The 15,050-nt window shown below is 39.2% G+C and overlaps 2 protein-coding genes across 13 annotated transcripts in view; one reads left to right on the top strand and one right to left on the bottom strand.

The window, feature by feature from the left end:
- The window catches only part of LOC134205281 (integrator complex subunit 7), a 183,115-nt gene extending 171,830 nt beyond the window's left edge, over window positions 1-11,285 (bottom strand). For both annotated transcript variants that reach the window (XM_062680401.1, XM_062680400.1), the window contains exon 1: window positions 11,235-11,285. In XM_062680401.1, the coding sequence (XP_062536385.1) occupies window positions 11,235-11,270 (36 nt within the window). In that variant the 5' untranslated portion in view covers window positions 11,271-11,285. The remainder of the gene's footprint in view (window positions 1-11,234) is intronic.
- LOC134205279 (syntaxin-binding protein 5) overlaps window positions 1-15,050 on the top strand; it is a 75,617-nt gene that overhangs the window by 20,520 nt on the left and 40,047 nt on the right. For all 11 annotated transcript variants that reach the window (XM_062680392.1, XM_062680389.1, XM_062680390.1 and 8 more), the window contains 4 exons: window positions 5,953-6,050; window positions 6,202-6,390; window positions 6,469-6,603; window positions 6,842-6,905. In XM_062680392.1, coding sequence (XP_062536376.1) covers window positions 5,953-6,050; window positions 6,202-6,390; window positions 6,469-6,603; window positions 6,842-6,905 — 486 coding nt within the window. The remainder of the gene's footprint in view (window positions 1-5,952; window positions 6,051-6,201; window positions 6,391-6,468; window positions 6,604-6,841; window positions 6,906-15,050) is intronic.

The following is a 15,050-nucleotide window of genomic DNA, read 5'->3' on the forward strand; positions in this document are numbered from 1 at the left end:
ATCCATATCCCAACGTAACGGGAAGTGACTGGGTAGTTGAAAGTAAGAGTGTAGGTCAATCGCTTCCAGCCGCCCTGAACGCTTAGTGTCCTCAGGTTCTTTTCAACTGCAAAATGCCATCGGGTACACGACCTTATCTCAACTGCAAAAGGCCATCGCGCCAACAGCCTCTTTTGGGTTCTCTACTGGATATCATTAGGCTCACACGATGATACTTTGTGCACCTTACCGCACGGCTAAGGAACGCCCCTTAACAGCGCTCAAAGTCTGCGCCCTGTTAGGCATGTCTCACTTTCATGAGGTCGCGCTCAGTCTAACTATGACAATTCAAAACATAACATTTATGTGGGCATTTTTGTGTCGAAAAACTAGGCCTGATTAATCTAACCTGGATCTGCGGCTGGTGCAGCGATGATTTGAAAGCGCAATGATCGATATTGCGTGATGCATTTAGTAATCTGCCTTCGATCATTTAGTAATTTTTCAATAACTCCTTCCAGAGGCTAAAAACTCGATTTGTTCAAGGAACATTGTTTTATTTGAAATCTAGAAATAGATGGAAAATGCTTCCTCGACATTTTTGGTCTTGATCTGTTCTTAGTTACAACTTGAAAAGATGTAAGAGATGAGCCAGCCTAGGGCTGAAAATCTCTTTAATGAAGATATAAAAAAAAACTTGAAAAGACATTTTTCTGAATTGGTTGATTGCATTTACAATTCCTTTCGCTGTACCCTGTTCAACAATGTCGAAGTAGCATGATGTTGAACAAAGTCTACGTTTTTCATGAAATTTAGGTAGGGTGGGTGTACCAATTGTCGCCATACATAAGAACAACTGTTTTTTTTTTAAAATAAGTAAAAGGCAGGCGGGTCGACTTTATATATCAAGCGTTTACTTCCTGCTCCTTAGAACAGCTGTGAAAACTACAATAAAATTTGTTATAATCCTCAAAATTGATTAATCCATAATAGGAACGCATGCACCAGTTGTGGCACTATTCTTAATTTTGGTTTCTTATTTGGCAAATCCCATTGTTTTCTTATGGGACTGGCCAAATAGGGACCACTAGTGCGACAACTGGTGCAAATAACGTCAAAAAATAAGCAAAATCAATTTTTACAATTATGCTTTGCTTGTTTTGGAGGAGATCAAAGGTGTTATAGTATCAAATGAATATACTTTATCGATCTGAACTTGTTTTGTTATGATTTGATGGGCCATTTCGCATATAAAGCACTAGTGCGACAACTGGTGCTATAGCCACAACTGGTACATCTAGCCTACTTGTGTCTTACTGAGATATTCATTGTACGGTAGTTGTAGGTAAAATCTCAAATTCTCAAATCTCATCGGCGATTCAAGTTTTGCGTGAGTCAAATCCCAAGTCATCCCAAGCTAGTTAGCTCATGCATGAAGTCTTGATGATTGAGATATGAGTATGATTTTACCAACACTGGGTACTAGCGGCAGTTTTAAATGTGCTCGTTAACTTGTTAGTTTGTTCCTTGAGGACTCTAATTTTCTGTAACATTATGCAGTGTTTGCACATTTCTGATTCTGACATACCTGCATTTTTTTGTCTTCCTAAGCAATGGAGGGGGAATCTGCTCAACAGACATCCTGGGTTGTCCAGGAAGTGCGGGGTTAGGGACCACCTCCAACAGCAAACAAGGGAGGCAGGACTACATCCTAGACCCGCTAAACCGTTTCCATTGCCGCCAAGCCCATAGTCCGGTAAAACCAGAAAGTAATGCTTCAAAGGGGGACCAGTGCACAACGCACCCTCGAGGTTAGCTGCGTGTCCTTGCAGCATCGAACATCGTGACTCGCTTTTTTAGAAGAACACCATGGTATCGTATAACCGTACGCCGGACCGTCTTCCCCTTTTTAGGTACTTAAGTACGATGGTTTATGCGCCACTCCCGTAGGAGACCATCGACCGTGTTCAAATGTGCCCGACCGTTGGACGAAGGTTCCTTTTCTCCTAATTCTAGATGGAAGACAGGTGGATAACTTAAATTGCGCCTGTGAAGGACGCTACTAGTAACGACTTAATAAATTAATTGCCAGTTACCCAACTACAACGGTCGGCCAGTGATGAAACAGTGTGGAGGGGGTTTATCATCACAGGTAAAGCGACCAAAATTTCCCTCAGCGCTGTCGAATTAGTGAGTTGCCCGGTTGGTTTCGGAGCCCTCCCCAGTAGAAAAATACTACAAAAAAAACTACAACGAAAACGAACTACATTAAATACTCTCAACCAGTTTCACTTCATTCGGGACCTCAAATAACAAGTAATTTACAAATGCGTTTAGTCGGCAGTGTTTATTGAAATAATTCACGACATTGAAAGAACAGCGGAGCTTTTATCCCAACTTACTCGAGCTTTATTTTACTAACACTAGTGTTCTCCTCATTTCCACTGTTTGCCTATCTCCTCGCCTCTACAGTTCTACACCTTTCCCATTGATTGCTATTTGGTCTGTCCCTAGCCTCCTATCGTGTGTGCTCTCCTGGTGTGGTTCACTCAACAGAAACGTGCAACGTTCTCGTTTGCTACGCAAACGCCTCAACTAATGTGCGTAATCGGTTCTCAACATATTTCTTCGCCTAGCAACGGAATATGAGCTATGTTGCGGCGGAAAATCACATGCGCATGGATTAAAGAAAGGAGTACTCACTTTGAAAATGGACGCGACGAATAGTACAACGGCGCGTCCATGTGATGGTTATACTTGCGGACGATGGCGGTAAAGTTACACGCTGTTCGCCGGCGGACCGGCTATCTGATGATGCTGCTACTGCGCTTGTCACCTACGGATGGCTTTGCTCCGGATAGAAAACTTACGGTCTCATACGATTGGTTTGGCGCGACGCGGCACGTGCGTCCATGTCCGTCGGTCGTCACCAACGGAGGGAAAACGGTTGCCTTACTTCTTCTTCTCTTCTTCGGTGATGCCCTGCCTAGGGCGCGTTGTTTGGCGATCGCGTCCCTCTTCCGGCGTGCCTCAGGAAAACCTCGCAGCCTGATGGTGGGGTCAGAAAATCTTGGGCGTCGTAGCGGCGTGGTCGCGAATCTAAATACATAAGATGACCGTTGCACATTGCACGTGTCAGCACTAAATTTCCACATCTAAATTGCACAAATTACCTTTTAAAAACCACCAGCACACACGATAAAACACCAATATTAACTTCGCACACACGACTAGCTACGATAACTATCTAAGGGAAAGGGTTTAAAGTTTTAAATGCTTTGGGAAAGGGTTTTGCTAAAGATTCACTGATTGAAAACATTTAATGGCTTTTACCTTAAAGAAACTACCACGGCGCGAGAACACTTGGGCCACTCCTGCCTCTTCCACGGATCAGTTCGAAGTGAATCTGATCACTTCAATAATCCTCAGATTAACCGCCGAATTAATTTCGTCACCGGAAATCACGAAGGTAAATTCGCGATACCGACGGTACTCTCATGCTCATGACAATCATTTTCGCGCATGTTCGCGTCTCTTCACACGAATAGCCTAAGCTAGCCACCTTTCTGTCCATGTGAGAGGGACTTCGAAAAAGGTCAATAAATCTTCAAAAGAATCCCAACAGGTCGATGCACGCCGAAGCGAATATGCAAATTTTGCGGGATCAAGCAATCTTGGGTGGCTTACGCAATTTAATCCCACGATATCTCACCACCTGGCTTAGATCTCATTAACCATTTTATTGAGGGGAAATACAGAAAATGAACCCAGTGAACTGTACCGCGGTAAATTTCCGTTCTTCAAATTAGACTGGTACAACCTTTTATAATTTAACTATCTTTTCATTTTATTTTATTTAACCTTAACTCATTAACAGAATGAACATTTAACAAGAATGAAACAATTAAGTAACAATTAGAATATTTACAATAATTGTAACGACCCGAAGGCTCGTTACAATCGTGCCAGCGCATTGCCGGCTTTCCAGGTGGCCTTACCACGCCCTATGTCCTCGGAAGGTGGGAAGGGTCGACTTCGCGCCTGCTTCCCTTTGCACGACTGGTATCAAGAATGATGATGCCGCGTGCACCCCAAATTGACCTCTCTGCGACAGGGCCTATTCGCCAACACACAGAGGGACTTGCCGACGCGGTGCCTACGGCTGCCCCAGCCTTGACGAGACCCCTTTCCGTCCTCGGGCTCGGAACCCGCCCGGTTGACCGACGCCGCGAAAGCGACGATACCATGTTGTTCTTCGCGCGGCCACTTGTTCGATAAAAGGATCGAGTTCGGCCGCAGAGCATGACCACCGGTATGACCCATGAAACCGACTCCGATCCCTTGGACCACCTCTTATTTGCGCCTGAACTAGCCATCCTTGAGTCCACGCGCCACCTTCTGTGTAGCTTCGAGATGATTTGGGCGATAGCCGATAGAACGGCGTTCCAGCCAACTTCATCTTTACACATCCTCCGAACTAGGTTGTCCGGGGTAGTGTCCAGACCATATGTGACAAGCATGTGGTCACGCATTGCGCGAAAACGTGGGCACACGAACAACACGTGTTCCGCCGTTTTCTCTAAACCTGCATACAGCGACGTACGGGTGAAAACCGACAGCTCATTTGTTCAAAAATGGCGTTTGGCCGAACGGGTCGACGTTTTTCGCCATATAATCCGATCAGCCGAATAAAATTTTCGGCCAAATTGCCCTTCCTGCCAAACTACCGTTTCGGTCAAATGGAATTTTCGACGACAAGGCCTATTCGACCAAACGACCTGTTAGATCATACGGCTTTTCCAGCCAAATGACTAGTTTGGTCGTACCGTTTTCCACATAATAACCGTGGCGAACAAATGGAATTCGGCTAGATAGCTTTCGGCTTAATGTATTATTGCCCGTGATATTCGACTTTCCACCAGATGATTTTCAACCAAACAACCCTTCGTCTTTTGAAAATTTTCTCGTAAAATTTCCGTAGAATTACTAATGGACAACATAAAAAATTGCACGTCGAAATCCAAAGAAATTCCGAAAAAAGTATAGTTGAAATTCCGTTGGAAACATTTTTTTTGAAACGAGAAAAAAATCGTAGCATGCATGCCCGGTAGCATAGGTAAACTTCTAAAAAATTTCCCGTGAAAATTTCATAGAAATTCCGGTGAAAACTTTAGATCATTTCGAGTTGAAAGTTCGAAAAACTTCTGGGACAGATTTTTCCAGCGAAATTAAAGATTCTCCCGTTAATGTCTTAAAAATATCCTGGAAAAAAACTTTACGTTACGAATGTAATAAATAAATCGCCAAGCCTTCGCCGATCAAAATTATGACAAACGCCGCCGCTGATGATTATCGGATCGGCGCTGACCTCTAACGGTAGTCAGAACCCATGAACGGATTAACGGGATATTTTATTAGATTTTATATAACTAGAATAAAGATTATTTGAGCAAATAATTGAGTTAAATTTTCAGTGACAACAAAAAATGGCTCGATTATCCGGAGGGTTCGATTATCCGGAGTGAATTTTTTTTCAACACTCCGGATAATCGAGTCCGGCCTGTACATGTGCATTTTGTTCCAACAAACTTGAAATTCGTCAAGAAACTTCGCATATTTGCCATTACTACCTTCATGCTTTATTACTACCTACTACAGTTGAGATGCAGAAAAATGCTAATTTGAATTTTATTTTCGAAGTTTTTGGAAAAATGCGTCTCATGTAAAATTTACTCAATGTAACATGTACTACTTTCGCTGGCACCGGTTCATATATATTTGTTTGTAAATCCGCGTTTGTTGCCCTTTTTCCTTGAAATTTTATAGTAAATTCCATTATACTTTGCTAGTAGACGTCCGTCACTTTTGAGACCCCAAGTTTTTTTTGTAATTTTTTTGGTTCGATCTCTAGGATATATCCACTGCTGAACAGTATAGTAATATTAATTGAAACATGTCTTCCATTTCTTGCAGACCTTTCGACATGGATTTCCCTACTCTCCAACAGCATTGGCCTACGATCCAGTACAGAAATTGCTAGCGATAGGTGATAAATCTGGTACAGTAAGAATGTATCCTTTTGATTGAATATAATCATCTATATATGTTTTACCATGTGCCGTAATCTTATTATTCACTCAGTTTTTTTTGTTGATTGACATAAAGGCAAGGGTAGAGTGTGAACTTGTTTAGATAAATATTTCCTTAACTGTTGCTTGATAGATTAGGAAGGTTTGGTGTTGACGCTCACGTTAGACACGAAGGAGAATCCGCATGTGCTGTGAACCTAATCGAATTTCTTGTGAACGAAGGTAGCCTTGTAACAGCTACTGCCGATGACACTTTACATTTATGGAATTTTCACACAAAAATACCAAAAGTAGTACAAAGTCTGAAATTTCAAAGAGAAAGGTATACTCTTGTTTTTCTCAGTGTACATTAATTTGTAAATAGTGTGTGGTGTAAATAAAATAAAGAATATATTTTTAGGATCACACAATTGCACCTACCAGTAGGCACTAAATGGTTGTACGTAGGGACAGAAAAAGGGAACACGCACATAGTTCATGCTGACTCCTTTTCCTTAAGCGGATACATCATCAATTGGAATAAGGCAATTGATCCGTAAGTATAGACAAAACTTATGAAAGGCACTTTTTATCTAGCTTATCATGTATACCAACCAATTAGTTAAAATCACACAATGTAACATTCTATGGATTTGTTTTTTAAAGGGTGCCAACAATTTGCACATCGATCATAGCTTACAAGGAGCACATTCTTGCACTTTAGACATGTTTATTTTAAAAGATTTTTCAGTTTATTTTTTGGTAATTATAATTAAAACTTTATTTGTTTTCAGGATAAGAAAAACACATCCTGGTGCTGTCGTACATTTGTCTGATAACCCATTAGATCCTAATAAGGTGAGTAGATCATAAACAATGTTTTCCCATACAAAGTTACATAATAACAGACAGGGCCGGATTTAGGGGCCCACAAAACCTTATGTTCTAAAACAAACCTTTTTTTTTATCATTTTGGGGTCTCAGCAAACTATCGGCGCCGAGGCCCCCTTCCGGCTAAATCCGACCCTGATAACAGACCAACTCACTCATACTTAAATTATTTCACCGACCTTAGCTAAAATTTAGCCAAGAGCTGGGATTCGGGTTAATAAAATACTGACAGTCTGTTTCTGTAAGTTTCTGTAAAATTCCGTATTTTAATTTAAGTATATATGCCATTCCAAAGTGAACTTTTTATTACTATGTAGGCAAAGACATTTGTAAGCGCAAAAATCCATTTTGTTAATAGAGGTAATACACCATAGAGGACGACTGTCTCTGTGGTTCCCTTTGTTCTCGTTCCCAAACATGTTAGGTACCGCGTGGACGCGGCGTACACGCAGCTTTTAAAACCGCTACGTGGACATCGGCCCTTAACCTACTTCTTATCATCTCGGACGCTATATGTGTGTGTGTGTATGCGTCATCCTCTATCCCTCACCCAGCTGGGGGTGGTGATCAATTAGTACTACGAATAATTTGATCAAATCTCATGCTCCGTAATGGTGCCCTTTTTGTTACGAATACCAGAGTTTTGCATTTTCTATCCTACCGTGGAAGCACCATATTTGACGCAGGTCCAAACTTGACGCACTCTCAAATCAAATGATGCAGAAAACCTATTTTCGCCAAAAATATATCAACGAATCAAGCTAGATGGCTTTATTTGCTCTTCTTCTTTGCATATATGGCATAAACAGCATATTATTGATGAAGCATCAACGTACCCGAATAAAATATATGGAAGTCATACTCATAATGCGTCAATTTTTTTTTTCTTAGCCACAATGCTAAGGGTCGAATGATCATTTTTTCACGCAAAATAACTTTTGTGAGAATCTTTTACCCCTACCTACAAACAGCTGAGCATTATGAGTAAGCTTTACCTTTTACGTTGAACATTGCAACATTCGAACGCATTTTTCAACCCAAAATGTTCTGCGTCAAATTTGGCTCACAATGCATTGTTATGTTCCTAATTAATCTTATCATACGAATAGACAAGGCAGGGCTAATAAACCTCAATAATAGTCTGAGGAAAAGCAATATGTATTCATTAAATTTTAACTAACTCTCAACTACTTTAAATATTAGTCAACATTGGATCATTCCACTATGTGTCCAGCCCATGATAGTATGCCTTATGCTGCCTTCGATTTTGATGCGTTTCTTACAGGTATTTGGTAATTATGCTGTTTTATATGCTAGTTTTAGAATTCTTGCGAGCAAACAATATTTTATAATAAATTAGTATCATATAATTCAATTTACTTTCTTTGCACGAAATTCCAACAAACCAAAACAATGAACACATTTTCAATTTGTTACTCTGTCGATTTCCTGTCGCTACTAGTCGTACAACCCTGAATATGAAGTCAAACAAAACTATGGCTGCCTTTATCATATAAGCTTCAGTTTATGTTAATAGTTTATTGAACAAATGTATATAGATGGGCAGCTCATATTTTTTTAGATATATCTGCCGGTCACGTAACACTTGCAGATTGGTAGCTTCAATGTGGTTCTAAAAACGTTCATATACAAGTTGCGTTTTCAGATTAGACAGAAGCTGTACGCTTCTCAGTTTAGACAGAAGCTATACAAACTTCTCAGTTTATAGATTCAAAATTGCAGATTACCAAAGAAAGTTATGTTTTTATTACAAATACAACAGACCATGGTAGGCTGGTTATGTAATGAAATGTAAAGTTAATCCTCCTGTAACACATGATTCTTACACCTAAATGAAAAGCATTTTGAATGATGTGCAGGGTTCATGAAACTAACAAAGCACTTACATGTTACAGAGCATATAACTTGCAGAAAAACTGAACAAAAAAAATACCTCTTTGTATAATTAATTAACTTGTTATTTTATATCGCACCAAGTTCTATTGCACTGTCTTTATATAAAGGCTGATTGAGTTTTAACATAGTTTTAAAGTGCGTCAAATTAGGAACAACTTTGCGTCAAATAAGGAACATAGTAAAATTAGTGCGTCAAGTTGTGCACCTCAAGTACTACGTAAAAACTGATTGAAAAACTAAGAAATAAACTTATATTTCGAAGTTTCATTATTTCTACATATTCTATAATAGTAGTAAGCTCGTTATGCAGAATATTAAGCGAATCCGTATTGGAATTATTTTTTAAATAATGATTCTTTTTAAAATTTTCTTAACTGCGTCAAATATGGTGCCTCCACGGTACTTTGCTTCCATTGAAAACGTGATCACATCACAATGCCCAACTATGGCCGATTTGGAGGCTGCGTTTTTTCACGCTGCTGTGGAAGTTCTGGTAGCTGATAGTGTCATGCTGCTGCCTTCAAATAGGATCAACTGCGTCCATGGTATTGAAATTGAATTGAATTGAATTCTTGATCTCTGAAAATATTTGTTCAAAAGTAGGGAGGCAGTATCAAACATTAAAACATAATAACATGAGTGTTATTAATTGGAAATCATACACAGTTTTAATACATGGAATTACGTAATTTCATGAAAAAAGCTGTCGTTTCACAGGAAAGTAGTGATGAAGAATCAAGCATAATTAAAATAGATCATTTCCTGCACTTAATTTACACTCATTACACCTAGTTCTTTTTTTACATGGGTGGGGTTTAGTCGATTAAGACCTTCAGTGCAGGGTTTGCAGAAATCGCTCTCAACAGATAACGAACAACGATAAAAGAGAGGCAAAAACTGTTCCGAATTATATTGTTATAATGATAACAAATTTATCAAACTTGTATACAAGTGCGAAAAAACATAATCGGATAGGCAGCCCCCACAGAAAAATGGTGATTCTCGCTTTGGTTTCGCTCCTTTCGTGTTGATTACTGCACAGCTGTGTAGAACAAGTTGAAATGCATCATCAGAGCCAGTGTTCCCCACATTTGGAGCTTTCTACAAGAAATTTATCATGGGGTATAACATCCCGAATCAGTTCTTTATCATGACAGCTTGTGAAAAAAGTTTCTTGCGGTATGCTATATAGCGTATATGTATACAGAGATGATAAGTGAGAGACTTGCTCTTTCTCTTTAGGATTCAATCCCTGCTTCAGCGTGAATGAAACTATGAATTAACCCCATGAAAAAAATCACAAAAAATCAAAAAAATAAATCAGGTGGTATTCAAAAAGCTGTGAAAGATTAGGTTAACCGGGAAATTAAAGATTACCAACCGTTTAAAAAAAATATTGGGTATAGTGCATTAAGCTGGAGATCCTTTACCTTGGCCCTATGTACTGCCTGCAACCGCATATTTGTCCCATCTTTACTGAGTTTTCTATTCATATGGGACAGATATGCGAATACAGGCAGTGCTCAAGAAACATGAATTAATTACTGATTTTATAGTAATAGAATTTTGATGGATTTCACCAGTTACACTAACGTCAATTCTTGCACGCTTAATTTTAACTGTAGTCATGTACGCCGCTACGCCACGCCTGCGAGGATATTTACATCCGCTACCGATAATTTGTGCGTCGGCGAGCCACCTACATTGCTTTGCTACGAATCACTACGCTATTACAAGAATTATACTTTTGTAATCGTCGTTGTCACCAGAGGCCGATAGCAACAGAAATTCAGGATCGGAAGTGGGGCTGGGTCGGCCACACTCTACGTAAGGGCGGAAACGAAATCTGTAAACAAGCATTAGACTGGAACCCAGCGGGACATCGCAGCAGAGGCAGACCCAGAGGCTCATGGCGGCGAAGCCTCAATAAAGAAATAAAAGAAGTCGACCAAAATCTAACCTGGCAACAGGTTAAAGCGATAGCCGGGCAACGATCAGGATGGAGATCTTTCAAGTCGGCCCTTTGCACCACCGGGAGGTGTACAGGATCCATAAGTAAAAAAATACTTTTGTAATGGATTATCTCCCTTGAGCAGATATACCATCTAAAACAATTAGTTTGCGTTCCAAAACATAATTTAGTAAATCCTTTTTCTCTGCCAAAATGCCTTACTTATGATGAAAATTGGAATTGGTTAATACAAAAAATATTTCGCATCATACAAACCATAAAATTTCGTACCAACAAGAGATATCATAATTCGATTCGTAGTTTTACCAATTACTAATTATTTTCTGAATGATTGGCCCATACATATAGAAACGAAAAATTATAAAATTATACTTAATCCTCTGTTATACTCCGACTGGAAAGCTTACGAATTTCAAAACCTTGAGCAGCAATTTTGTTGCCATCCTTCCAAAAATTCGTAAATTTCCAGTGGGCTTCACTCCAAATCTTGTATGTTGGTCAAAGGTTTTCACCTCCTTCATAGAACTTTATTGCGGTGCGCCTGGTTTTGGCTGGCAAGAAGAACTTCTTTTGGATTATGGCTTGACGATGGCGAAATTGGTTGTATGATGTTTTTGAATTTGGATAGTTTTTTCTCGAGATATTTTTTTTAGTTTGAAACTGGAAAATGACGTGACGGAAAAATTTCCTGCGTCTTTACTCATGGCACACTTGATTCAAAATTGGGCTGTTTGTAGAACAATAATATTCAAATATTTCTTTGCTGCAAAGATTGGAAAAGTTTCAGTTAAAGCGATATTCAAAAATAATAATTAAAAATTGAATTGTTGTCCGAAATTAACGGTAGCAATTTTTTTCTTCGACGTTAATAAATAAACAATATGAAAAATAATTATCATCTCGGACGCTATATCTATAGAAAAATGCTTTATAAATGGTCAAAGCCTCGCATAAATCGAATCACAAGTTCGTGCATTAGGTAGTTACGATTCCGTAGTGTTAAGTAGAGTTAAAATCTCCGTTGGGTGGCGTAAATTAGTCTCGTTCTGGTTCAGCTGATTTTTTTTTCTCGAAGGTGTCGACTCTCAAGTCTCAGTACGACCTTTCATGATATTAGTAAAGAACACAATATCTACTACGCTACTTTGTAACTCGGAATATCATATCCAGATTGACCAAACCACAAAGGTCTTGATAGCATTAGACTTCCTCTCCTATCAACGGATGATTGCAAAGAGCGAACCTTTCAAACTTTTTTGAACACCTTACCTTCCAGTCGCTAAATTTGGCCAGCGTATTGCGGTCTCCAGGCATATTATAATTTTGAACTCACGAGTCCAACGTACACAGCCAGTATTGCATGCGCATCAACCAGATCTCGATCAAACCTTCTCAATAAAGGAAACAGGTGCAGACCTTCCTGTACAATCCGTTTAATATAATCGTTGAAAGTGAGAGTACGCTCAAGAGTCTCTCCAAGACAGACCTTGCAGCTCACCAACACAATCTTACAATTACCCGCCTTTTCACTCCGATTAGCATCAAGCAATCGATTTTTGATATAAAAACCACATCTGACCACACCAGCCTTTTCTAGAAAAAGTATCAGAACTAAGGTTTAATCTTAATTTATATATTGATTAATTATCGAAACATAATATACATAGCACTCATTTAGCGCCGATTCATAAAGAATAAAACTAAGTGCAAATTTTACCTGCTCCCAACGTTTTGTTTGTTCGTCATTTTTTTTTATATATTGTTACCGCTCCTTCAATTCATACTATGCACCCAAATTAATACCATTCGAAAACAAATAATTGGTCCCCAAATTGTTTTTTTTTCATGTTTGTGATTTTTTAGGCAGTGAGTACGCCGGATAACAACAAAACACGAATTGAGCCTAAACAGGCAAAACAGGCGTTTAGGGAATGTTATTGATATATGAGCATGTTATAATAATAGAACAGATACGCTATTTTCAAAATAATCAATGTTATTTCTCATTTTCCGGCATAGCCAAAACATCTTCAGGGAAAAACTAAATACGATTGAACAGGTGTAACAGGTCTTTTGGTCGAAAATTTAATAAGAAACATGAAACTGTTGCCTTTACTTTTGGTTCCTGTACACCTCCGGTGGTGAAAAGGGCCGACTTGAAAGATCTCCATCCTGAGCGATGTCCAGCTATCATCGATCTTCACCTGTTTCCGGGATATAGGATTACTTTGCGTAGAACTTTGAGAACGGTACACAGCAATATAATGCCTCGCCAGTTATCGCAAACAGTTCGGTCACCTTTTTTGGGCAACTTCACTAAGATATACCTTGCATCCAGTCGACCGGGAAAGTTGCGATGTCCCAGACCAAATAAACGATACAGTAGTTGAGCGGATGTCATGGGGTCAGCTTTGAGCACCACTGGAACTTTATCGTCCTCAAGATCCAAATGGTTTGATAAGGGCACCAGACATTTACAGCAAACTAGAGTATTGATCGTAGAAGCGCACAATAAAGCGATCGCAGGCAATATGGGTCACGAAATCCTTTGGCGATTTTCATTATAAAGCCAAGTTGTCGGTTTGCCTTAGAAATCACGTTATCGTATTGAAAACGGTAGGTTAGTGCGTCGTCTAGCTCATAAATCCCTGATGTGTTGCACTCGCTCAAGAACTGTCTCAGACAGCATGTAATTATAGATAATAGGTTTTTTTTATAACAGCCTAATATCAACCTTTTGGGAAGGAAATTAAGTGGAACGTTTGGATTGTCGTCTGAACGCCGAAAAAGCTGGGTTACCTCACAAGATGTAGGGGAAAATGTGATGTTCACTTCTTCTTTCCAAATCCTCTTACAGCATAAATTCAGGGCAGTTCAAATTTAAAAAATGTCCGAAAATTCCAACTCCCATATGTCTATTAGCATCATTTTGATAATATGAAACGGAGTGGAAATGTCCCGAGCGGATTATTAAGACGCTTCTACCACGATATATGAAGCGTTCTACGATGTGTTAAGCGTTCTAAGCCGACGGCGCGGCACTGGGCTTTCAGTTTTCAAGTTCAAACACTCAATTACGATTGGAATAAGACCTTTTTATTTATGTAACACTATTTAGTTCTTACAATTATACTTTTCTTCTACTATGTAACACTTGTTTCTTATAATTACACTTTTTCCCTAGAAATTAAACTCAAATATTATCCATTTCAACGGATTTCGCACTATTTTCCGTATGAAGTTTTCACAAGTTTCTAACACTTTTTTTCGATACTTATCAAGAGGACTCTAACACCGGTTTTCGATTTTATTACCGCGACGGACTATTTTAACTGTTCACTTTTATCTTTTTCAAGAAGTTAATTAATTTAAACTTAGATCTCGATTCGTGCACTAGTCACGAGTGTCGAGGTGTCTAAGGGACAACCCTGATTCAATTGGAGTATTCGGTAGGCCGGCTAGGGAAACCTAGAAAGCGCCGAATTCCAATAAAGGTGCTGCTGAATATTTGGGACTGACCCCGAGCTCAATTGGAGTATTCGGTAGGCCGGCTAGGGAAACCTAGAAAGCGCCGAATTCCAATAAAGGTGCTGCTGAATATTTGGGACTGACCCCGAGCTTGGAAAAGCGCACGGTATTTATAGTCAATCCGAGTTCTGAATTTCATAATGATTTCATGAATTGCATCAGACTGGACTTTGGACCCCACGAAAGGTCCAAGAATCCTTAAGTAACGTAACCATTTTCCTCATCCCACATTTATCGATTCAGACTAAGTGGTTTTAATTTTAACTTCGTAAATATCCTCGATTTTGAGGTTCCATTCATTACTCAACTTTGCATTCTTTATGGATGCTCCCTAAAGCTCTTTTGCACGAAATGCTTCATCAGCTTATTTGAAAAAATCCATAAATTCCGAAACAACTCCCTTTTATTCCAAATTTTACAATAGTTATTTAATTTCTTGTCATAAGTTAGCTAATTCAGCCTTAATATTGGACTTCCATACTTTACGAAACTTTGCCCCTTTTTAGGATGTCCCTTTGAAATTCTCTTGGAAAAATTCTGTTCTCTTTCCACTCTCTAAAACTCTCTTATTTCGAGCACACATTCAAGTGGCTACTTCAATTTACTAATATATCTTTTGTATAAAATGAGTATCTCTAAGTCCTGCCCTTTCTTTACACCTAAACTTGACCATTGCTATCTCACAGAGTAATGTT

The sequence above is a fragment of the Armigeres subalbatus genome, chromosome 1, assembly GCF_024139115.2.
Source record: "Armigeres subalbatus isolate Guangzhou_Male chromosome 1, GZ_Asu_2, whole genome shotgun sequence".
NCBI classification, from domain to species: domain Eukaryota; kingdom Metazoa; phylum Arthropoda; class Insecta; order Diptera; family Culicidae; genus Armigeres; species Armigeres subalbatus.